Raw genomic sequence first — 24,064 nt, forward strand, 5'->3', positions numbered from 1 at the left:
ACTGCCAGGCTAGGTGGAATGTTATGTAAATACAGAATATATTCAGACAGCATTTGCATTAAAGAATGCTGCAAAATGATTGCAAAAAAAGTTTAAAATGTTAAAAATGGTATGCAGGCTCTCGACTAACTTCTTACATCTAATTTGCATAAAAGAACAGTAGGGATCTCAGAAACACTAAAACAGCCCTTTTTGTTATATTTTGCTGCTTTAAGCCAAGAGCAGCACTTGGTCTGATGTAAAGACACCAAGCACACAATACCAAACTGCTCTGTAAAACTGACACGTAACTAGCACAGCATCTCAACTGATAATCCCCATCACTGGCAGAAAATATTAAATATAAAACAGAGAACCTCTACCAAAACACAATGTAAGCCACCTAAATTGAGAAAACACAGCTCAAGAAAAGGTGTGAACTCCCCCACGTTAGTGCTGGAAGACAACAGCGTTTGACTTGGTTTTGGTGCATGTTGAGTGGTGACCCAGTTGAAGCATCACTACAAAAGCCCTGTGATTGAATCAGCCAGCACTTGAGAACTGATTTCAAATATTGATTGCAGTAGGAAACTCTGCACACGGGTGAAAAACGTCACAGTCCAGATGTTAGTTCTTAGCACCTCTGCCAGCCTGGGAGGAAGGCAAACACAGCCAACACTACTGAGTTCAAGTAGCTGGTGTAGCTGAGCAGCTGGGCAACGTTTCTTTGCATTAGAGGCACAAAATACACTCCAAGAGCAATGAAAAATGTTTTGACTATGAAGCTTTTGCAGAAATGACAGACTGTTAGAAGTCTGTCATGCAGGCTAATCAGACCTCATCAGTACAGAGTCTTCCTTTGATTCAGTCCAAAGATCAGCTAGAATTATCAAACCTAATTATTTAGAAACACCCATATTTTTCTGATTAGTAAATTAAAAACCCCGTAGATTGACCTTATTCACAACTTTTCTAGGGCAAAACCCAAATTTTAAGAACATTACAATAACAAACGTGATATCTAATGTCATGCTTTTTTTTGGTTAAGTAGTTGAGATTTCTTATGCAACAGTAATTTTTTAACAGCTAAGACTACTAGCACAAAACTTACCTCCATCTGCTTAGTGCCAGAAAAATATTTCTGCTGAATTCAAGTCTGTCTGCTAATTTTAAAGTTCCACAGTACTTCCCTTTTATACCCATTTTGAACACATACAAAAAAGCATGTGCTATGTAATTTCTGAGTAAATTCAATCAAATTGAATTTAAAAAGTCAAAAACCCCAAAAACCTGAAGCCTGAATTCTATTTAGTCACAGCTTATGTAGGAGAAATTAAAGTTTTATCTTTTAAGGATAAACCAGACCATCTGTTTCCTGCTCAGGGTTACCAGCACTGACAGTTTACCAAGGGCAAATACTGTGGAATATTCTGAGGTATTTGCCCATCCTGCTCAAGTATTCCTGTGCAGAATTTCAGTTGATGTAAGTTTATTGGTAACATTTCCCTGAGGAATTCTAGCTAGTGGGGCAACAACAATGGGCAAGTAACATATACTTACCGGGGCAGCAATTTATTTTTTAGGGGATGGAGCAGGGATGGGGACCCTGCTCTGTATTAAACATGTTAACTTGCATACACAGCATTTTTTCAGGTAACTTGAATGAAAAAGCCATGCATTTGGGACTATGTTAAGAGTGCATTTTTAGAAAGGAAAGCTCAGTAGCTCGTAGGGTTTTCAGAGGCACCTACGTGTACTTTTTAACATTTATCCCAGTCTATTTAGAACCAGTCCACTTGAAACTTCACATTTTTCATTATAGATTAACTATACTTTTTTCTAGTCACCTTTTATATACCATCAGTCACCATCACTGTGATGTGCACATCTAGCACAATCTTACAGTTAGGCAGAATTCACAATTCCCAAACCATGGTCAGCCAGGACTAGAACGACAAAACCTCCCTAATGAAACGAAACCTGCTCGACTAAGGCTCTCAGTGTAGGGCCTTCCATTCAAATCTGGTATGAAGGATGTGTTTCTTCATGTATGAACCTGTCAGCACTGTCAGTTTAGGCAGGTAGACTCTAACTAAAACTATTAGTTACTCCAATGTCATGGAAAATCTGGGGAAAGGGGTCAATTGGCAGAGGCGGCGGAAGGAAACTGCAATCTGAGCTTCCATCAGCAAATGTGTTACAAAAGCAATTTTTTGCAAACTTATTCACTGACGCTCATCTTCAACTTGCATTAATTGCACATGAGAAGTGCAGAACACCTTTAAGTAGATGCAAGCCTACATATACTAAATTACCACCACTCCAGTGTCTGCAGTATTAACATCAATGACAGGGCTTCTTTTACCTCAAACTCCAGCATGATATAACGTGATCTTCTAAGTATTGTGATACAATGCAAAGGAGTAAACTATGGAGACTAACCAAACCAAGTTCCAGGGAAAGTTTAAAGGAAACTAATTCAGAACTGCTTCCACAATATCCTGCATATCACAGGCTGCTGAATGTGTTTGCATGCTTTACAAATGCAACACCATTACAATCTCACCAGCAGCTATTCAGTTGCATAAGCATAATTAAGAGTTGGTTAAGAGCACCAGATTTCTTCTGCAACAATTAGGATGCAAAAAAAGTTTGTCACGGGGTTAGTTTTACATTTCTTTTAAAAATAAAATCAGGAAAGTTACAGAAGGGCGACAAAAAGTTAATTATTTCATTACTAGGGAATCTCCCCTCACTCCACTCACTGCCCCATCAAAAATGGTCAGTACAATTCTGACACTTAAAGAAAATGTCTGAGCTGTCCCATCACAGCCTCCTGAGACCTCCTCATCATCTGAAAGGGGAACTGCAAGTGCCCATTGAAAGACATGGCCCAGAGCAATCCCTGAGAGCCCACAATCCTCACACCAAATATACTTCTACATCTGCCCACAAAAAACACACAAAAATAGTATTTTGATGGGTAGGGAGGAATGGAGAAAATGCAGGCCAATACTGGTTTCAAGACAACAAAAATAAAAATGAAATCTAGCTCTGTCTTTCCCACTCCTTTACATACAGCATCAAGTCATGTTTTTGCACTCAGGCTGAAGCTGCACATAATAAAATTCTTTTCACTGTTATTTTAAATATATTCTAAACAAATTATTTTTCTAAGTACCGATAAACTTTTAGGTAATCTGAGTAAATTACCTGTAGACAATTCACATTAACAAGCTCATACACCAACATTTCTATTCTATGATTTAAAAAGAACGTTAATTACGCGGTGTGACCTCATTACATAAACATGTATAGACACAAATGAGTATCTATACATGTACATATGTTGAGAGATTCCTGAGGAATCCACAGGCACAGAACCTAGTATGCCCTCATTTAACCATAAAAACTAATCAAAATCCTAAATTAGGAGAACATTTTAAACACAGTTTGACGTATAACTAGTTCCACTGAGCACAATGAAGCGAGCTCACATTCTAACTTCACCACATCTGTTTTATCTGCAGGATAACACACACATAACCACAAATCTGCCACCCCATTTTTGTCAATCTAAACAATTTCAATCTGAGGGTTCACTTTTATTTTGTTTCAGCAGTAAGAATAGTGTTTGAACACCTATACTTTCAGGGTGAACGACAGCTGACCGAAGTTGATGACTTTGTTGCAGTCTGGACATAGAAAATCCTACAAACTGAATAACTAGGCATCGTTTTAGTCCAAATGTAAGACTTGAGAAGTATTTTAAATAATGTTTTGATATTTATTCTCACATAAACCAAATACAGCAGTATCAGAATGTTTACAGCAAGAATGGATGGTTATGTCTTGTTCCAGTTTCATGCACTGGTTATTTCTTATTCTCTGTTTCATACATTAATGCAAACCATGGGGAACTAGAGAGAATAAGCTGCCGTCATTAGAAAGTCTAAGTTTTATCTAGATATATTACAGGAATCAAAGGAGGTAAGACAGTTGATCCTCCATCACACTACTAAACTTTTCAAATTAACTAATATGAATTCAGAGGAACAGCTTGAATTAGGAACAAAAACTATATAATTTAGATATACGTACAAGCTGTTCTGCTGAAACACAGAGCCAGCGTGAATGTATGAGTAAAATTCCCATGCAACCTCAGCACACTAACACTTCTCCCTCTCCTCCTTTTGGAGAAGCAGATGATGTTAAAAGTCTGAAAGCCTTTCCCCTGGCAGCCTAAAGGATCTTTGGTTAAATCACCTACTAATAGATCAGCAGTGTGCGCTCACTGGAACTTGTGCAAACTAAGGTTAGTGCAGAGCCTCTGCCACAGGGCTCAGAACAATCTGCTCCTAAAGGAACAGGCCCAGAGCCAGATGAACTGTTTACACTTCAGGTTAACAGTGGGTTCTATCAAACAGCCTTGCCTCAAGATGCAATAGGACTCCACTCCAGAAAAGTATTACTGAAAACCATGCACAACCCAAATTTAAAAAGAACATCTTTCTCCTTATCTGCCTGTCCTTAATGCCAAACATTTACCATGCCACAGTTCTAATGAACTCTGGACACGCTCCCAGGTTTCTACATTATGAATATTTGTCACTACCTATATCCAGCTAAACCCCAGTATGGATCAGATTCAAATAATTCTAAGATCTCATGTGTAATTAACTGCATGTATATAAATGTGCATTAAAAAAGTGAGTGCTGCTTGTGCAATGGTAGAGTTATGAACCAATGCCTGTCACTTCTCACTTTTGAATCGTTTTATGTAAGAAAGCAAAAAAAATATCATAGGGTGTTAGGTACACCACACAGAAATCCAAAACTGCTACTGGATATAGAGCACCTGAAGCCAGTGGTGAGAAAAAGCAAATCCTAATGAGGGGAAAACCAATGCACACTCTAAAATGAAGAGCATTTCTTCTACCAGGGCACAGGACTGTCACAGTGAATGCCTTCCCAGAGCTTCGAGCTAAGAGAAGCCACTGCATTTCATGACAGCCATGACTCAAAGCCTTTTCACAACCTAAAGAGACTCCACAGCGAATAAAGTAACATATTACTGTATGTAGTAGCACTGGTAGGAAAGGTTTAGCAGAGTGTTCTCTCAGCCATCACACTTCTCAAAATCTGAATAAAGAGTATCAGGAAACTCAACCAGCTAGAAGCTGGAAGAGATGCAGAAACGAATCAGAAATTAGGACTATAGCTCCCTCTCCCATGCAGAAGAAGATAATCAATCTGTAGCAAATACAGGGTACACAAGAAACCTCTGTTTTTACTTCTGGTTCTTTCAGGTTCAGACATAAGAAGCTCGAGTTTGTGCCTGACCTAACACACATATTCCCCCCTCAAAATATCAACAGGAGAATCAACGAATGACTTCAACAAAATAAAGCACACGATGAGAAAAGTTTTCACTGTCCTTGTTACATTTGAAAGTGAGACTTCAACAGTGTTGTGAACGAGAGTATACAGCTAACATTTCTAACAGGGATATTTCTGTCACCCCACATGGAAAGAATACAACAGAACAGGAAGCAGTTCGTGTTTATTCATGTGAAAACAGCAACACACGACAGAAGAGGGTTCATAGTCATCTCTTCATTAGGCATCGCTTCCACTTCAAAAAGGTCCTAAAAATTTCCCATGATATTTTCAATGATCAAATACAGAAAACAGAGTCACGAAGAAACCCACCAGTGTTGTACTGTGCATCTCCTGAAACTACAAGTGTCAGTGTGTGGGTAACTTTCTGATATTGTACAACTTGTAGGACCATGGCAACTATGCAAGATGTACAGCCTGTATTTACATATTGAGCAGAAGAGACAGGAAAGAAGTTGCATCCACCTTCTAGTGCAAGTCTACAATAATCACACAGACAGAACAACATTTATTAACAGGAATGGAACAAGTCCACACACGAATAAGAAAAGATCATAAATAATACAGTTGTAAAAAAGATTGAAAATCTCAGACTGAGGCAGTCAAGACTGTGCAATACAGGTATTTGTACAGAGCACCTGTACAGGAGTTTCTCAAAAGCAGAAGTTTACCATGAGAAATGTGGGAGGCTAGAGGGGTGGGCATGGATTATCATGGGAATGCCTTCCAGGCTCTCTTAACAAAGAGCAGCTGGTGAGACAGACAATATTTTCGGTTGAAAGCACCACTAAACACAACCTCAGCCAAGGAGTCTATTCTACTTTGACTTCTGATCACTCCGACTTCATCCTGACAGAAGTCAGTTCCCATTTTATCCCAAGCAGAATAATTTTGGTGGTATGTTCAACAGTTTTTTTTTCCTGAATTCATAACCAGATTAAAGTAAAGCAGGGGAAGAAAATGCTTTGAAGAAACACAAACATTTTAAACAAAAACAGTCATTTTTCTAAACAGTTTTATTTACATTTTTCATATACAAGTATGTTAAATGATACATTCTGACTAGTATCCACACCAGTGTGAATTACATGGATTAAAGATACTGATGTATTGCATATGATGAAATGCAAAAGAATCAACCCTAAGCTTTGGTCCCACCCACAGAATCTGGTTTGCTACAAGACATCTAAAATTCAAAGTGTTCATATCAAATAGAAGTTATGTAAACAAATGTATCTAGTTTCATTTCTTTGGAAAGAGCAACAACACAGGAATCTCAGTTGCAAAATTCTCGAGATGAAAAATACATATTAACAGCCCAACGCTTCACACGCACATTACCAGGTTTGTATTTATTGTTTCTAGACTTGGGGTGTTTGTCACAACTGTCTTGTACTTATGAATTTTAAATCTTTAATTATGGCAACCTTTTAACCCCCACTAACACCAGTTTAAGGTGACCACGATATAATGCAATATACTCAACAAAAAAAAAAAGATAAAAAGGTGTGGTGTGAACTGGCCTGAAGCATTCAGGACAATTACAGATGAAAGTTTCCATTCAGAGTAACTGGAACTAAAAATTCTTTAGCTCATTAAAAAAATGTTGCAAATACATGACCATAGTTTAATAAATGTGCTTAAGAGGATTTTCAACCTGGTGATTTCTCAAAGGAAAACTAGCAGAGAAAAAAGAGACAACTTCAAGTGTTGGCTTCAGAACTACTGAAGTATTTACGACACTGGTAATGTCAATGTTCTTTCATGTGCATGGAAAGCATTATCAAGTCTTTCTGTGTCTAAGAGATGGTTCAAACAGTCAAAGAGACAAAGAAAATAGTAACAGACAGCTGGGCCTATGGGATCATAGGGTATTAAATCAGAATTTATTTTTACATTCCTGTAGAACCTTTTAGCCAGATGCCAAAGCACTTTAATCACTATATCAAGCCTCACAACAACCCTGTGAGGTAGGTTGTTTTAATAATGGCAAAACAGGTTAAATAACTTACCCAAGAAGACACAGCACATCAGCAGAGCAGGCTAGAATCCAGACTGTGTGATCTATGGATTTAACATTATGGCACATTTGGCACTGAGACTTACATACTCCTTTATAAAAACTGGGAAAGAGGCACTGCCATGTGAATTGATTCAAGTTTTCTGGAAAGAGGTTTTTTTACGAGAAAGGTATCAAGAGAAAAACGTCCTTTAAGCAACTAGAGAAAACAAGAGCCTGAGAAAAGTGGCATTACTGTTCCACTTCCTAATTTTAAGAGATGTGCAATAGCAAGTTAACTATTTTACTTGCTAAAATATGTATCAAATCCCAAACTCTATTTAAAGTGTTCAAATACTATGACCCCAAAAAAGTTGTGAAATCGGAGTTGTTTCATCCAATTCTATTCTTTCTATGTCCTGCAATTCTTCTTTGAAGGTCAGAAGAAATAAGAACCAGTGTGAGAATCCAAACTTTTTCACCAATTCAAACTTTAATAGTATAATTCCCATTAAAAAACAGCCAAAGCATGCCCTTCCAAGTTAATTTCCATGTTCTACTGACTACCTAAGAGACCAGAGCACATAAATCGGTGCTTGGCACCCGAAATGCCAACATGAAGTATTTGGTTCCTTCAGCACAGTCTGTGTATCAGCTGCAGTGAGCTGGATGATACACCAGGTGCTGAGCACTGTTGGGCACTGTATTCCACTAGGGAACACAGTCATGCACAGAAAGGGAAGCAGTCAGGGAGCTGAAGAGTCATAAACCCAAGAGGGAATCACAGCAGTAAGGCCTGCACTTGGACGTTCTACGTTACAAAATGGACTGGCACATGCAGGGCAACGGTTTTTGTTCATATAAACAATGATTCCTATTGAAGTGACTAAAAAGAACACATTCCTTGAGTTAGGCAAACAGGAGTTTAAAGACTTCTAACAACTGTATCAATAGAGTACAACTGTTAAAGGGCTAATTTCATTTTCCTAAGGCCACAATCACAACCCTACTCCTGGCTAATCTCCCAGTAATAGCCCACAACTCGGCAATGCTTGCAGCTCTGACTTATGCCTTCCAGAGGACAAAATTCTCTAGCCAAAGACAACCTGCCAGAAAACAACCCCCACTTTCCTCTCCCTTTCTGTCTTTCTGTGAGGCAAAGAGGAAACATTACCATGTTAAAGAGTAAAATGCTTCTTTGACATCAGGAGAAATGCACTTACGGATGACTAAAGATTCAGCAATTTTCAGATTTCAATACTGAGGCAGTGAAAGCAAATCAAAAGCTATGCTGAAGACCTACCACAGGTTGACTTTCCCAACTCCAGGGTGAAAAGATCTATACTGAACAGTTCAAGAGAAACTTTCTAGCAGGAGGAGACTACTAAGATTTCCATGGAAAAGAAGTCCTTGGGAAATACCTTCCCTGTATTCTTTGTACATCTTAAGGCTGCAATCAAAGAAGTCTCAAAACAATTGCTCTACCTCAGGTAGCCTTCAAAAATTAATTGAAGACTTAATTTATACTCAACCACAGTGTTAAAAGAACGTGTGAGATAACATTTCATTTTAAATTTACTCTCAGATGAGCTGTTCATACGATATGCAACTTAAAACAACATTGACAAGAGCATCCAATTGTGTGAGTGTGTATATTTTTAGGGAGGAATTTGGAAATTAGAAGCTATTTCAACTTACAGCTACAAATGCTTACATATACTTAGAAGAAGCAGAGAAAATCATATTGCTGTGTAGATAAATCAGTCACTATATGAGTTCTGTGATATGCTACTGGAACCAGGAAAAAAAGGTTGAAAATTAAGTCATAACTGGGATTTTTAAAATTTGGCTGCTAAGATGGAAGATAAATTTCTAAAAAGTGCCCTCTTCCATTTCTTTCAAATATAATCCTCTCCAATTGTAACCTCTACCACAAATCTACAGCTCATATTTTTCCACTGTTTTGAATACCAGAATCATATTCCATATCCCTAATATCTGAAGTGTATTAATTAGGCAGACACAAAAGAACTTGTGATCATTAGGCCAATTCTCTCCTTCTCAAATTTACCTCATGTTACCTAGTTACCAAACCTGCTGAGAAGCAGCTGATCTTCCTTCCTTGAAGGAGCACAGAAAAAAATGATACCCTAGACTGTTACAAGCTTTGCCACTGTTAATGTTTCTAAATACTCTTAGATTATAGATCAGTTAAAAGGTATGGATTAAGGGAAGTAACACCTGTCAGTTCATCTCTGAATGTGGCTCAAGACAAGAAGGTTCACACTGGAAACAGGACTTTCTGCTGAAAGATCTACAATGTAGTACCAGCTTTCTGAGGTGTTCTTACTCTTAAACTTGAGGCATGGGAAAGGTAAAGGTTTTAAATAAGCACAGAAATCAGGTAACTTAATGTAAAAATGAAATTAGATGACATTCTAAAGACTGGAACCTGTAGCAAACGTTACAGGATACAAAAGGCTTAAGGATTTGGCTGCAGGGTCCCAATGGCAAAAATATGTATCTGCATGTTAGTCCATTCACAACCTCCCAAACATGTATAACCACCAACATTCTAACTCCCACTACAAACTGCTGGAAAAAAAAATAGTGAAAACTCTATTTAATTTGGTAACATCAATTCAGATTGCACTGTAACATCTTACTTCAAACTGCAATATAAAAATTTTTGTTAGATTCCTATCATCCCAATTTTATTTGTCTTCGAAATTTACTGCCAGGCATGTCTGGATATGTAAATTTAATGTAAAATAAGATATGATAACTATACAATGAAGTTTTGCCACTCAGATTGCTGCACAGCAAGTGTCACATGAAATGGAAAAATATTGAGCTCATTTCTCATCTACAGAACACAAGTCCCCACCCCTGTAGTTTAGCACATAGAAAATCTGTCCCAAGAAAAATGGGCAGCTGGAAGATGCTCACAAAAAGCATGTGCATTAGGATTAAATAACAACTACAGAAATGAATAAAACCAGAACCAACACTCCTCCCACCCCCCAGTCCTGCAGGGCATTCCATGGCATGTCATTAAACGTGGTCTAAATGACCAATGCACTGAGGGGTAACTCTTACACAGTTATGTAAACAAACACAATTTTGGTTGGGATTTTTAAAAGCTATTGAGTTGTGCTAATGCATTTTCCCCAGCATTTTCATTCCAGAAATTAGCTTCCACCCCACACCCTCCCTGCAAACACTGTTCACAGAAACACTCAATTCCCTAAGAAAGCAAAATAAAAGAAAAATAAAATCCAAATATTCAGAGAAAGTCATTCAAATAAGTTTGTATGTGTAAATAAAAAAAATAAGTCCTCTAAGTAAATGACACGGGAGGCAATAAATTGACACGACAAGCAAATAAAAGGCTAAAGCACTCCAATACCATTGAAACAGTTTTAATGTTGTTGCAATTCCATAATGCAACAATCATCAACTCATAAAAGACCCAATACTTTAGAATTCATTTTAATCATTCCTTTGTACCTATTTTACAAAATAAAGGCAAGGCATATTTAAAATCCCCTTTCCCCTAGATATTATGTGCCTATCTTAATCATGCTTATAAAAGTAGAAACTTAAAAACTCCTATTAAATGTCATATAAGAAAAAAACAAACAAACAAAAAAAAGTAAAAATATTAACCTCTGCTTCAATGTACAGTTTCCAGAATCTGCCAGAACTGGGGAACTGGGCAACAAGGCGTTCATAGGTCTTCCGTGCTTTGTCTATAGGCTGATTCTAAAAATTAAAAATCAAAACAGCATTTACAATATTATGACTTCTGTAAATGAATATGCTGATTTTTACTCCAGAACCAAATAGTGTGAGTGGACCATAGATAAGGAAATGTAATCCTATATCACTAAACCTGTGCCTCTCGAATGAGAATGCTCCAAGCGTCAAGGTCATATGGATTTTCTTCTAGTTTCTTTTCAGCTTTCTTCACTTTTTCTGGGACATATTCAGCAGTCTAGAAAAATCAAAAAGAAGACATAAGAGATCACAAGCAGTGTTTGAAAAGTTCTTGCCCCAGCCACGAAGTCAAGCCAACAATAACATTCTGACAACGTAACATTTCCCGAGCTCGGTTTTCAAGCTGGATTTCCTAAACTGTAATTTATGGGGCAAACAAGCTGGCCTGGGAAGATAATGCACTCTTAGCACAAGTTCTACCTTTGTGAAGATCCAGCAAAGAGTTAGACTAAAGAAACTACATGTTTCTAAAACACAAGAACAAATTTGAGTTTGCTGGAAAATTGACTTCACTCTGAATTTTAAACATTTTTACCACCCTTGAGCTTTTAAGATGCAATAAGTAAATTCAGACCAATATTTCTATTACAGACCCCAGAAAAACAAATCCCAGTTACTGCACAAGTCCATCAGTGTATGGAGAACAGTATTTTGTATCAGAAATTTAAGATATAAACTAGGAGATGACAGTTTTAGCAGGAACATATACATGCTATCCAAGCACAATTTCTTTGTTAACTTTCTGATCTCTCATCTTACAGTTGCCTTCCTGTAGTTTTGACACTAAACTATCCTTAAATTGCCCTTTTTCTAAAAAAGAAAAAACACTTTACCAAATTGAATGTGTACTTTGTTGACACAGTTACCATTAAAGAACAGGTTTAAGTCTTCTTTCAAAGACCTCTGAAAACAGATGCTTTATGATTTCCAGATATTTTTTCTAGATTTAACACTGTTATCACGAAGTAGATTAAAAACAAACTACAATCTGAAGATCACATACAGACACCCCTTAAACTACATGCTTCTTACAACCCTAAAGGATATGAAGTTTATTACTAAGCATAATCTGACCTGTATTCCAAATAGCTTATTTACAAACTTTCCAGATCTGACTCATTTTCAGGCAGTTGTTAGCAATCCAAAAATCATACCACCAACCAAACTCTTGCCTTTGTGAGATGCAACGGTAATAACCTCTAAGTCATTACTACAAGAGCTTGTTGGTGAAATTTTATTTACAAGTTAGCTACATAATTACTGTTAGAATATATAATTTTGTATTATATATTGTATATATATATATATAGTATATATATATTCTGCACTGATTTACCGTGCAGAAAAATTTCTAAAAGCCCCTGTCAACTGCTAAATGATTATTTCAAGGAAATAATTTTCATTGTTAACATTGGGTCTAGGTCACAGAATCACAGGATGGGGCAGCTTGGGAGGAACCACAGTGGATTGTCTGGTCCAACTTCCCTGGCCAAGCAGGGTTATCCCAGAGCACATGGCACAGGTCAGTGCATCCTTCTGAATTTAAAAACAATTTATTTTTTTAAAAAAATTTACTTATAAAATGGACAAATGATCAAAAATGTTGCAGAACTCTGAAATGGACATGTAATGGAAGATATGCATTAAAGGGAAAAGAAAAAAAAATCAAGTGGAAGGGCTTTATAGGAGTTTAAAGATCATTATTCTTTTTAATTTACTTTTCAAGTAATTCTTAACATTAATTGCTCAGTGCAAAGCAGTGTGGTTTGAAGGGAAGTATCAAGTCCCACATTAAACTATTACCAAATTAATTTGATTTAAAAAATCAAATTAAAAAGCAGTAACTCAAAACTGTCAGCTCAAAAGTAGTAAATTTATAAATTTACAGTTCAACTAATACAGGCTTGAGATGCAAAACGGTATAAAATGAACCAGTGTTTTTATTTCTTCTTTATGACATGCATAAACATATTTCAGCTTACAGAACATAGCCCTGGAGCTGAAATTTCCAAGGTTTAAGCACTGTCTCTAGAGGTGACCCAAAGTAGCAGCATGTCAGTACCATTAATGTCCCCTACAATAAAAAGGACCCCACCCTACAAAAACACAGGGTCCTGCACTGTAAAATACTGAATTTCAACAAGAAAAAGTAGAATGGGCCACTGAAGCACATTTCAACTATCTTAGTAGTAGTTTAGTTGTCTTATCTCAAACCTTCCAGTGTGACAAAAAAAAATAATTGTTTCACTGCAGTGTCAGCTGAGTGAAGACTTCCAGGAATTTGATTTCACCCGTGCTGATATAGAGTCATAAACTCAGGTTGAAATAGCTCATGAAAAAGGAGAAGTGGGTAAGATGCATAACTATAGCAATCCCAAGTTAATTTTGTACCTTTGATACAGGGCTCAGTGTGTGTAAGAAGCACAGTAAGCCCATTCTTTTGTTGGAAAATAAAAAAGACTATCATTTCCTAAATTGACAAATATTCCCTTAGCAGCAGCAGCAAAGAGTTCTCCACGCTCTACATGGGTGCTCTACAGAATTGAAAATAACTATATGTTCAGAGTTTTAAACTAGACTGCCTGAATGTGCTTCTACCTTATGTAAGAAAACACTTAATTTTCTACAGCCAGTGTGAACTCCCTCTCCTGTCCCTATCCATCTCCAGGATGTGTAGAAGCCATCCACATTTCATGGACATACTGCACTACAAGGAAATCAGTGTCCTGGTTCTACCTGAGGGAAAATAAGACCTCTTTACTTTGCATCTTCACAAATTATCACTCCTGATAGACTGGAGGAATCAACCCTTAGGATTTCCAGGATTGCCAGAACTGGGTGTGTGAGCAAACACACGTTGAGCCACACACCAAATCTGTGAGGACGAACACCCACTGCACACAGACAGCAAAAGGGAAGCAGGAGCTTGACTTCCAACCTAACTGAGCTAGAGGCAGAGAGACACGTGACCCCACTTTTGAGAGCTGCATGCTCACTGCACTCTGGGCTCACACCTGCTGTTAGCAGTTCAAGGCTACGTAGCTTTTATTTTTTTTCATTGTACAGCCTGCACAACCACCAATATCCCAAACTGTGAACATTTAGTTCTTGGGTGTTCACTGCCGTGATCCTGCCCCTAGATAAGCATTTGCACCTAATCTCATCCTGGAACAAGCCAGTTCCTCGAGTTAAATCAGCAGAAAAATAACCTCTCAGAAAAGTGATTAACTTTCTAACAGTTCAATCCCTTGATTTCAGGACCAGATTGATGCAGAATAAAGGATGCAAAACATTCAAGACCTCAGCAGTCCCAACTTAGATCAGCTTAAACTACTATAAAACTGAACCTAATCACAGATAGATACTGGCTTTTAACTTTTCTTTACTGCCTTAAAAAAAAGTGTCACAATGAATTACTGTAATTACTGTAAATTACTGTAAAAACACTTTTCCCTCTGTTTTTGATAGCTGTTTTCAGTATACATCCACATAATCAGGCTCCTGTCCCACAAGCAACCCTCTGAAGGTCATGGCATTATTTTAACACTTAGGGTTCTGTGTCTTCTTACCACCTAGTCCAGTTCACAGCTTCCCTTTTATTATTTATACACTGACAAATACCAACAGATTTTGGGTTTCACAGATACTAAAAGTGCAAAATGATCTTTCCAAAATCTGAAAAGATCTAAAACCAAATTATCTAGCAAAAAGTCTAGGAACTCCTTCCTGCAAAATACATCAACTGCACAAAATCCAAATCTAAATTCATAAAGAATGTCAGAGGGAAAAAAAAAATCAGAAGAAACAAAGTTGACTTCTAATATTTACTTAAAGTTATTTATCAATCACTTTCAAGGAAAAATTGTTTTATACCATCCAGGTAAAAGCAACAGTTTCCTCAGGCCTCTTGAATGAACCTCGATTCCAAAGAGTGTAAGAAAACACTTAGCTAAACACCTTTCAATTATTTGCACCACTTAATGCATCGAATTTCTTAAGGCATCCTCCTGTTTCCACAGAAGGATCTTCTGCAGGGAAAAGGAGATGTATTTAAACCAGCTGTTCCACCTGTGAAGTGGCCAGTTTAAGATGATTTAAAAACCAGTGCTAATTAGGAAATAAGAACTCCTACAAACAAGACACACAGGCTGTTGTACACGAAGAGGCAGGAATTTTAATGGCTGGTTTAGTAAAACTGGTTCAATATTCAAAAGGAAGTCTATGTCCATTCCACAGAAGCTACTGCCTGGTTTTGGTTGGCTATTGCAGTTTATCACAACCTGGACTGTAACAGACCCAATGCACACAATTTCAAACATATTAACACTCAACAAGCATTGTTACTTCCCCAGTTTGGTAAATTTACAGGTCTGCCAAGCCTAAGGGTTTTCTTTCCTGAAAGTTTATTTATAGCTGTATGTGCATAGAAGAAGTTTTAAAATCCTTTCCTCAGTAACACATCCCTTCACTACAGTTACAGCTTATCAAACCTTGCACTTTCTTAAATGTTTTTAATGCCTTGGCTTCTGTTCTGCTACTAAATGAATTTAACTGTGACCAGTCTTGAAAAAATGTTGTTCTTTAAGACTGGATCACTATGAGCAGATAAAGCCCAGCACATTCATCTCAAATAACTAAAAAAGGATACTTTTGTAAGTACTGCCCCAGCCCAACACATTCTGGGCTGTTTCAGAACTCTAGATAAACCAAGAGCTTTAGATTAGTAATGATTACTCTTCTTTCCTCACAGGACTGTTTCCCAAACTTTAGACTGACACATTTTCCACTTCAAGTTCTTGTTGTCATACCTGGAACTTACTGACTCTGGAAATGCACCTAAATCATAGTTTATTTACAACTGCATAAAAACTGGCATAAAACCACCACATTGCCAAGACACAAGTCTTCATCAATACTTGTGTTCATTCTGTTTACAACCTGTTTTACAGTAAACATTGACAATAAACCCAGTTTTACAGGTATCATATAAAATATGCTCTTAGAGAAGTTCCCTTCAAATGGCTCCTCCTGAGACGTTAAACCCACACAGTCCTGCAAGAATAACCTTCTGTTTTCAGCCTTGCACTCAATGACATATATTTTTAAAATGTTAAGCTAAAGTTAATTACAACATTTAGTATTGTAGAATTGTATTCAGGATGCAAAAACTTTCATGATGTACCACCTCAAACAGACACAAGACACGAACTTGAGAAAGGAGTAAAAAAAAAAAGGAGAAAGGAGTAAAAAAAAAAGGAGAAAGGAGTAAAAAAAAAAGGAGAAAGGAGTAAAAAAAAGGAGAAAGGAGTAAAAAAAAAAAGGAGAAAGGAGTAAAAAAAAAAAGGAGAAAGGAGTAAAAAAAAAAGGAGAAAGGAGTAAAAAAAAAAGGAGAAAGGAGTAAAAAAAAAAGGAGAAAGGAGTAAAAAAAAAAGGAGAAAGGAGTAAAAAAAAAAGGAGAAAGGAGTAAAAAAAAAAGGAGAAAGGAGTAAAAAAGGGAGAAAAGTACCAGCAAGAAATGAGAGTAGACTGTTCTAGAGATATCTTCTATAGTCACAGAGACAATACAAACATCTTTTTCCCCCAAGCTCAGTCTCCATATTCATATAACACATATACATCACACACACTGGGGGATGTGTCTTGGAAACAGTCACAGCAAGTTTGAAATGTGTGTTCCAGCCTTAAAAGATTAGAAGGTGCAGAGGTAAAGCAAACGTTGCATTGTCTTCAGGTAAAACTGATGCCTGGCAAATATATATTAAGTGGGGAAAAAAAGTGTTTGTGCCATGGTAAAAAGAGGGAGAAAGCACAATCACTTTAGGTCTTGTCAGAGAGTACATGAAACAGCCACGATTGAAATGGAACTAGATTTGTACATTAAGGTCCAAGAAATGTAAAGACAGACAGAGGTGCAAGCATGTGCTCTTTGTAAGCCTGACACAAGACTGGGAACAGCTTGTCAGGGAACTTGCTGGCCAACAGTGGCAGATGCAGCCTTCCAGTCTACAAATGTGCATGTCTATGATATGGAGAGGGCTGAGTGTTTGCTATTCCAAAAACTAACCCTGGAAAGTCTGGTTTGTTAAACATCATGTCTGGCAGGGGCCTAACAGATTTTAAGTCCTGACACCATTCAACTGGTTCTACAGAATTAAGTTGGATCCAGCACAGTTAACACAGTGCAAGAATTTAAAATCTACTAGAATAGTGATGGTTGCAGCTCCATCTTGTTCTACAATAACAATGTAAGGAGGAGACAACCTACATAAAACAGCTCAGGCTCCTGATCCACCCAGGAAAGCAGCCCAACAATTCCTGGTGCTAAACTTGGCCTAAATGCAGTAAGGCCACATTTCAGCTGCGCTGCCCCCAGTACAATAAAGCCTCCTAAAGCCCACCTAGTTCTTAAACCCTGTAATACCTTTACTCTCCTGCCCTCCCCACATCCAACATTCACCTCTGTCCTTCCTTTCTACACTGCCAGAGCCCTGTACTTGCTGGAGACAGCAGGACAATCTGTTATTCCCCTGGCTGCCTTTGGAAGTCCCCTCCAAAAGCTGAGCTCTGGGAAGCAAGACACAGACTCCCCTGCAGGTCAGTGAGTCAAACACTGACTTGTAAAAGAGCTTTAAACCTGCATCATGAACTACCACATTCCCAAAACCTCAGGAGCTGCTCGGGGAAGCAGAAAATGAAACCTGAAACAGGAAAGCCAGGTGCAACCCAACCTCTGCCCAGCTTCAGCCTCCCACAGAAGGGCACATTTACAGCCCTAAGAACACTGTGTTTGCTAAGTCAGAGTGCCCCACAGCAGCTGCTGGGTGGGGCAGGGCCAAGGCACAACTGCCCCACTCACAGGGCTCTGCTGCTCCTTTTCCCACAGACAGGTGGATTTGGGTCTCCCATGCCCTGCACACCCACAGCCAGGTTGGCACCCTGCTCACTGAAGGGACCTCCCTCCTACACCACGGGATGAGTGGGAGCTTCTGGTGCTGGAAACTCCATGGCAGTGTTGCTAAAGGCACAGAGATCAAGTTGTGGCTTGTTGTAACATTCAGAGTCAGAGACAGAAGTCTGTCAGGTAAGAAAAAAAGGCTGTGGAGGACAAGCTATTGAAGCTGAAGAAACCTGATGGAAGGGAGAAAAGTGGCTACAACAAAATTAGAGACTTGCAGGAAATCAAATCCATCATAAAGAGGATGAAGCAGCAAAAAAACGACAACAAAAATTAACCCAGTCTACAAAAGCTTTATATTTTATTTTTATTTAAAGTGCACCCAACATGAACACAGTAATCACAGGGGGAAAAAAAGATGAACCTTAACATGGACCAACCCCTAAGTCATATGTTAAACCAGGCGCTCTTGTGGGCTGCAAATAAACATTTACAGTTTTTTGAATGCTAGACCCCTCTGTGACGTGGCACAGCAACGCTGCAGCTGTTACTTCACAGAATAACTTTTACTTCACTCTACAGACAGTAATTCAGCCTTTTCTTGCATATCAAACACTCCCTTGCAAAACAAATTAAAACCTTAAGCCAGCATTGTTTAAGTTAAATAATAAGGCTTACAAGCTACAGAAACACACACACACTGCTTTGACCAACAGCTCAACTGTGCAATAAAACATCCATTATTTTATATATATATATATATAGGAATGCGAAGATTAAATGTGAAACATTACACACCAGGATTAACAGAACTTTGCTGTAGCATATTCTTACTTCTTTGCAGCCATGAAACGAACCATCCTGAAGAATCTCCTACTCAAAAACATACTCCAAAGTACACTTACTAACCTGATCAGCTTGGAGCACAAAGGCTGGCAATTTTGGGGATATTCTCCCAATGAGGCCAAACCCGGATATTTTACACTGTGTGCGTTTGTCTTTCCTACACCCACCCACCCCCTCCACCGGATTGGTGATTTTGTAAAATTTACACCCCCAGCCTTTCGGGGAAAAGGCCCAAACACAGAAAAATTAACCTGTTTTGGTAAAGAAAATTACGTTCTACAAAAAAAAAAAAAAAAAAAAGCTTCCTAAAGAAGCACTGAGTCATCAGCTTTAACTTGAAGTGTTTTTCAAGGCTACCGTGGCCACTAAGGCACGTGACTGTGTTATCAATCACTCCTCCCTCCGCCAGGAGCTTCCATCCCCACCTCTCTCACTGACACCGATTTTAAACCTAATCCCAATTACAAAAAAAAAAAAAAAAGCCAGTTTGGAGAAATTCTGCCAGCAAGCAGGAGACAGTACACAGTAACATAAGATTAAAACAGATTATGTACAACATCCTGACTGCACCTCCCTATAAAAATAACAAGTCATGGTAAATACGTATTTTAGTCTATTAAAAAAAAAAAAAACAAAACTAGGCCAAATTCCACTGAAACTGCAGCTGTTTTACGCTAGAGGAAATCTGTGCCGTACAATAAAGAAGTCTCGTAATCAAATAAGTGTATTTTAATTATTTTTTTTCTAATTTAAACGCGTTTTAATAACGCTTTTTCCCGGAAGAAAAACGTGTCGTTAAAGAGGCCTCGTTAATTAAACGGTAAGCACTCACTTCACCAAACACAGCAAATTATCTGCCTAAAAAAGCTTATCCGGGTCGGAATTTTCCTCTCGAGCGAGGCGCGCTCAAGGACTAGAAATAAGCGAGGCTCCCTCGCTCCCCTGGGCCCCGCGCCGCCCCGCTCCCCTGGTCGGCCGAGCTCACCCAGCTCCCCGCTCACCTGGTCGCCGGCGCTCCCCTCTCCGGACATGTCGCACTATAGGCCGGTCTTGGGGCGCGGGGGGCCCCGAGCGAGGTCAAACAAACCCCCTTTCAGGAGCTGCTCCCGCCGCTACCGCCGCGCCCGGACCCAGCAGCGACTGAGCGGCAAAATGGCGGCGGCGCCTGCGGGCCGGGGGCGGGGGGCGGAAGTGCGTCATCGCCGCGCGCGGGGGCGGGCGGAAGAGGCCGCAGAGGGGGCGGCCATGAGGGAAGCGCTGCCCGGATTTCCTTATTCGCTCCCTCCCAGCCCGGTTTTGCTCCCTCTCTCCCTCACCGGCGGCAGGGGCAGGATGCAGCCCGGGCGCCCGCCCCGGACCCGTACCTGAGGGGGTTCCCCGTTCCCTGGGAGGGCCTCGGAAACCGGGAGGCTTTGCTGTAGCCATTGCTCAGTGAATTTTCCACCGGCCTTCACAGTGTAAAAAATTAACAGCAGTAATGCTCCAAGGTTCAGCAGTTTTCTATCGGCCTCTACAATGTAAAAATAAGAGCAATAATTCTCAGTAAATTTTTGTCGGCCTTTACAATGTAAGTTTCTGTTAAGGTAGTAACAGAATAAGCCACGTTTCTGAATGCTTTAGTTAAAGCAAGGGTAACATAAGTATCCAGTTTTTGGCTAAGAAATGCTGAACAAAGACACTTTCCAATCAGCTGTAAATAGGCTGCTCACCGGGCAAGTTCTAGTAAAGTTCAAGCTCCAAACGACCACTAAGAGACCACCAGAACACCCTCTAGTGACCAAATTAGGACTTCTGAAGACAAACTTCTTAGACCTAATTAACATATGTATGAACTTTATGCGAGAAGGCGTGAATATGTAAGACCTTTGTTGAATATGTAGTATTGTAAGTAAACACACGCGATTAGAGGAGTGAGCCTCCTGTGTGGTCAGCGCTGACAATAAAAGAATGTCTGGCCACTAATGCTCTCAGATCGAGCCTTGGGGGCTTCTTGTTGCCGATTTACGGGAACAATTCCACCTCCCCCGAGCTCCTGCTCATCGAGGAGGCAACTTCAAAACACACGCTAAGAGGTCGCTGTCTCAACAGACCTCGAGAGCACAGGAGACAGCTCCCCCTAAAGCTGCTTAATTTTATTTACAAAATATTCACCCACCCTGACCGTGAGAGAAAGTCTTTGAATCAGCCGGTGCAGAAAAACTGTGCTGTGTGATTAAAAAAAAAAAAAAAAAAAAATCACTGGAGGAGGTTTTGGCAGGTACCAGGGTGAAAGCTGACTTAGCTGCCTCCACAGCAACAGTGTGATTTTAAAATCGTACAATAGTCACGCAGAAAGACGTGAAATATCTCAGTGCTGGTACTGTGGGTTCCTTTCTGCTTCATCTTCCAACAGCCACTTTCTTAAGCCACAGAAATGTGTGGAAAAAGGACACAAGGAAAACATCACATGCAACCTGAAGCTTTGCTTGAGAAAAGAAAAAGATAATAAACACTTACTTATCGGTGCAGTAACGTTTTTCTTCTCAGAATTTTGATTCTTCAGAACTCAAATACAAACATGCCTGTTAATCTGTGGTGATAAATAAGCTGTCCTGTTCTTGGAGAACGGTGATTTTGTGACATGGGCCTAATTTGTTGTTTCTTAGGGGCTATTACTTCCATGTCACAACAGACTCAGTTTTGAAAATATTTGATAAATAAATACAATTTCTTTCCCCAAAAACCTGCATTTCCAATTCATCAGTGCGTTGTTTTTCCATTTCCCACCTAGGAACCAGTTCCTTCAAAGTAATTGCTTAAAGCAGTGCTGGTGACACCCCTAATTAGACAATAGGTATATTATTCTAGGGCTGCAGAGTGTCAGCTGTCTCACTGGCCTGGTTGAATTTTTTTCTAGTTCTTTGGGTTGTTCTAATTTTAGCTGCTTCTGGTTTTGGGATTGACTCCTTCAGCTTCATAGAACAATAAAGGCGTTTTTGGAAGGCGACGGCACCAAGAGCATCTTGTCTAATGGAACAAGTTAGTGGATGAGCAAAATAAGTGATGCCTGATGTCATTAAGACTTTTGCTCCCTCATCCCACATAATAATAAAACAATGTGTCCTCTCTCAAACTGGTGCTGTTCTTGAATTCTGTGATTCCATCCATGGGACAGACCTGGGGCAAACCCCTGCTGCTGTAAATACAACTGGTGCTGTTCCCTTCATGCTGTGACAGCTTCAATGAGCCACAGCTCTAAGACATGCCCAGGCTGGCCCACCAACTGCACCAGAAAGCCAAAGCTTGCAGGCTTTCTGTCCTGGGGATAAGGGCTATTCTTTGCTTTTCTCACATCTGTGCAGAAAATACCAGCCCGACTCCCAAAGTTGCACATGGACGACAATTCCACCCAGACGAAACGTGCCACGACAGAAAGCTCTTACTATCCATAGAGTGCCCAGGCACCACCACCAACTACACCTGAAAGCCAAAGCTCACAGGCTTTCTGTCCTGGGGTACAGGGCTGCTGCCCCCTTTGGTCAGCCCCGGCCCGCCCCCCCCCCCAAAACCGATAGAAATAAGGATTCCTCGCAGGGAAAACGTGCCAGCACAGAAAGCCCTGGCTGCCCACGGAGTGCCCAGGCTGTGCCACACACTGCACCTGAAAGCCAAAGCTCACAGGCTTTCTGTCCCAGGAAACAGGGCTGCTATACGCTTTTTTCAGCCCGGTGCTCCAATTGCTGGTCCCCCTTCTCAAAAACTGAGACAAATTAAGATTCCTCCCAGATAAAAGGTTCCAGCACGGAGAAGTTTTCTACCCACAGAGTGCCCAGTCTGCTCCAGCACCTTCACCACAGAGTCAAAGGTTCCAGGATTTCCTTACTGGGGTAAAATTCTGCTCTTTGTTTTTCTCAGTTCTGCCTTGGGATTGGGGTCCCACATCCCCATAGTTTAATAAAAATGAAGATTCCTCCCAGGGAAAAAGTGCCACCACAGAAGGCTCTTGCTGCACACGGAATAGCAAGAATGTTCCTCCAGCTGAAAATAACAGACTTGTGGTAACAGTTTTCTTTCCAGTGTTGAACTGCCCTCAATCTGGTATTGAAAGTTTCCACTTAAATTACCAGGTTTACACCAGAAGAGGATTGTCCACCACAGACCTACCTCATAGGCCATGAAAGAGAGCTGGGAGGGAGGAAAGGAGGTAGAGCGGCTGTGGTTTTTCTGCTCCCCCTGCCTTGGTGACTTGCTGCCCAGAATGCCCAACCACACCCTCACATGCCACACCCTTGCTTGCTTACTCCTATTGGAGCAGTTTATATCACCCAGTAACAACCTGGACACCGTCTTCTTGTGAGCTGATTAGGCCTCGCAAGGCAGCTGGGCTGAGCTGGGAGTACTTTTTCCCTGCAGTTTAAATCTCCCACAAATGCCCTCAGCTTCATTCAATGATCAGATGATTAGAGCTTGCAGTGCAGCTGGATTGAGCTGGGCTGAGCTCGGAGGAGCTTCTCAATGGAGTATAAATCTCAAAGGAAGAACCTCAACTCCTCTCTTGGTTACCTCAGAAACTCTTCAAAAGCAGCTGAGCTGAGCTAGTCTGCTGAGATGCCAGGACACAGAGCGTTTGATGACCACGGAGCGTCTAAGCTAGCCCAGAAATTGTAACAGAAACAATGACGGTAAGGGTTTTCTTTACAAACAAAAAAGACTGATGTTTGCTTGCAGGAATCATGGAGCTGAAAAAGGTAGTCTAACACAAAAAATTGAATGTGGATGAGGATACTTCCCAGATATAAGATACCAAGATAGAAAGTAATTCCTGCCCACAGAGTACCAAGGCTGTCCAACCAATTGCAACACAAACCACAAAGGTAAGTGTTTTCTTACTTGTGGAAAAGCACTGTTCTTGAATTTGAGGAATCCTCTCCTGCAATGGCAAATCGGCCTCCAAAAATTTCACACGGAGGAAAATTCCTCCAAGACAGAAGGTGCCAGGACAGAAAGCTCTTGCTGCCATGGAGTACCCAGGCTGGCCCACAAAATCCACCCAAGAACCAATGGTTGCAGGCTTGCTTGGCTGGGGAGAAGGGCTCTTGGCTTTATACAGCTCCAGCTGCCAGTGCCACTTCCGAAATGGCGTACGGACGAAGATTCCTCCCAGAGCAAAGGGGCCAGGACAGAAA

General features: G+C 39.9%; 1 protein-coding gene and 1 long non-coding RNA gene across 2 annotated transcripts in view; one reads left to right on the forward strand and one right to left on the reverse strand.

Moving 5' to 3' along the window:
- CSTF3 (cleavage stimulation factor subunit 3) overlaps nt 1-20,085 on the reverse strand; it is a 48,836-nt gene extending 28,751 nt beyond the window's left edge. Inside the window, exons 1-3 of the mRNA XM_051777259.1 lie at nt 19,901-20,085; nt 11,274-11,375; nt 11,048-11,143 (exon numbers count right to left, since the gene is read on the reverse strand). Of these exons, the coding sequence (XP_051633219.1) occupies nt 11,048-11,143; nt 11,274-11,375; nt 19,901-19,930 (228 nt within the window). The 5' untranslated portion in view covers nt 19,931-20,085. The remainder of the gene's footprint in view (nt 1-11,047; nt 11,144-11,273; nt 11,376-19,900) is intronic.
- Nucleotides 15,706-16,660, forward strand: LOC127466477 (uncharacterized). Its single transcript, XR_007902720.1, has 2 exons — nt 15,706-16,423; nt 16,490-16,660. It is a non-coding gene; the product is annotated as an uncharacterized LOC127466477 (long non-coding RNA).
- Nucleotides 20,086-24,064: the final 3,979 nt, after the last annotated feature.

This window comes from Manacus candei, unplaced genomic scaffold, assembly GCF_025592945.1.
Source record: "Manacus candei isolate 608988 ecotype Guabito, Panama unplaced genomic scaffold, ASM2559294v1 h1tg000009l, whole genome shotgun sequence".
NCBI lineage: Eukaryota > Metazoa > Chordata > Aves > Passeriformes > Pipridae > Manacus > Manacus candei.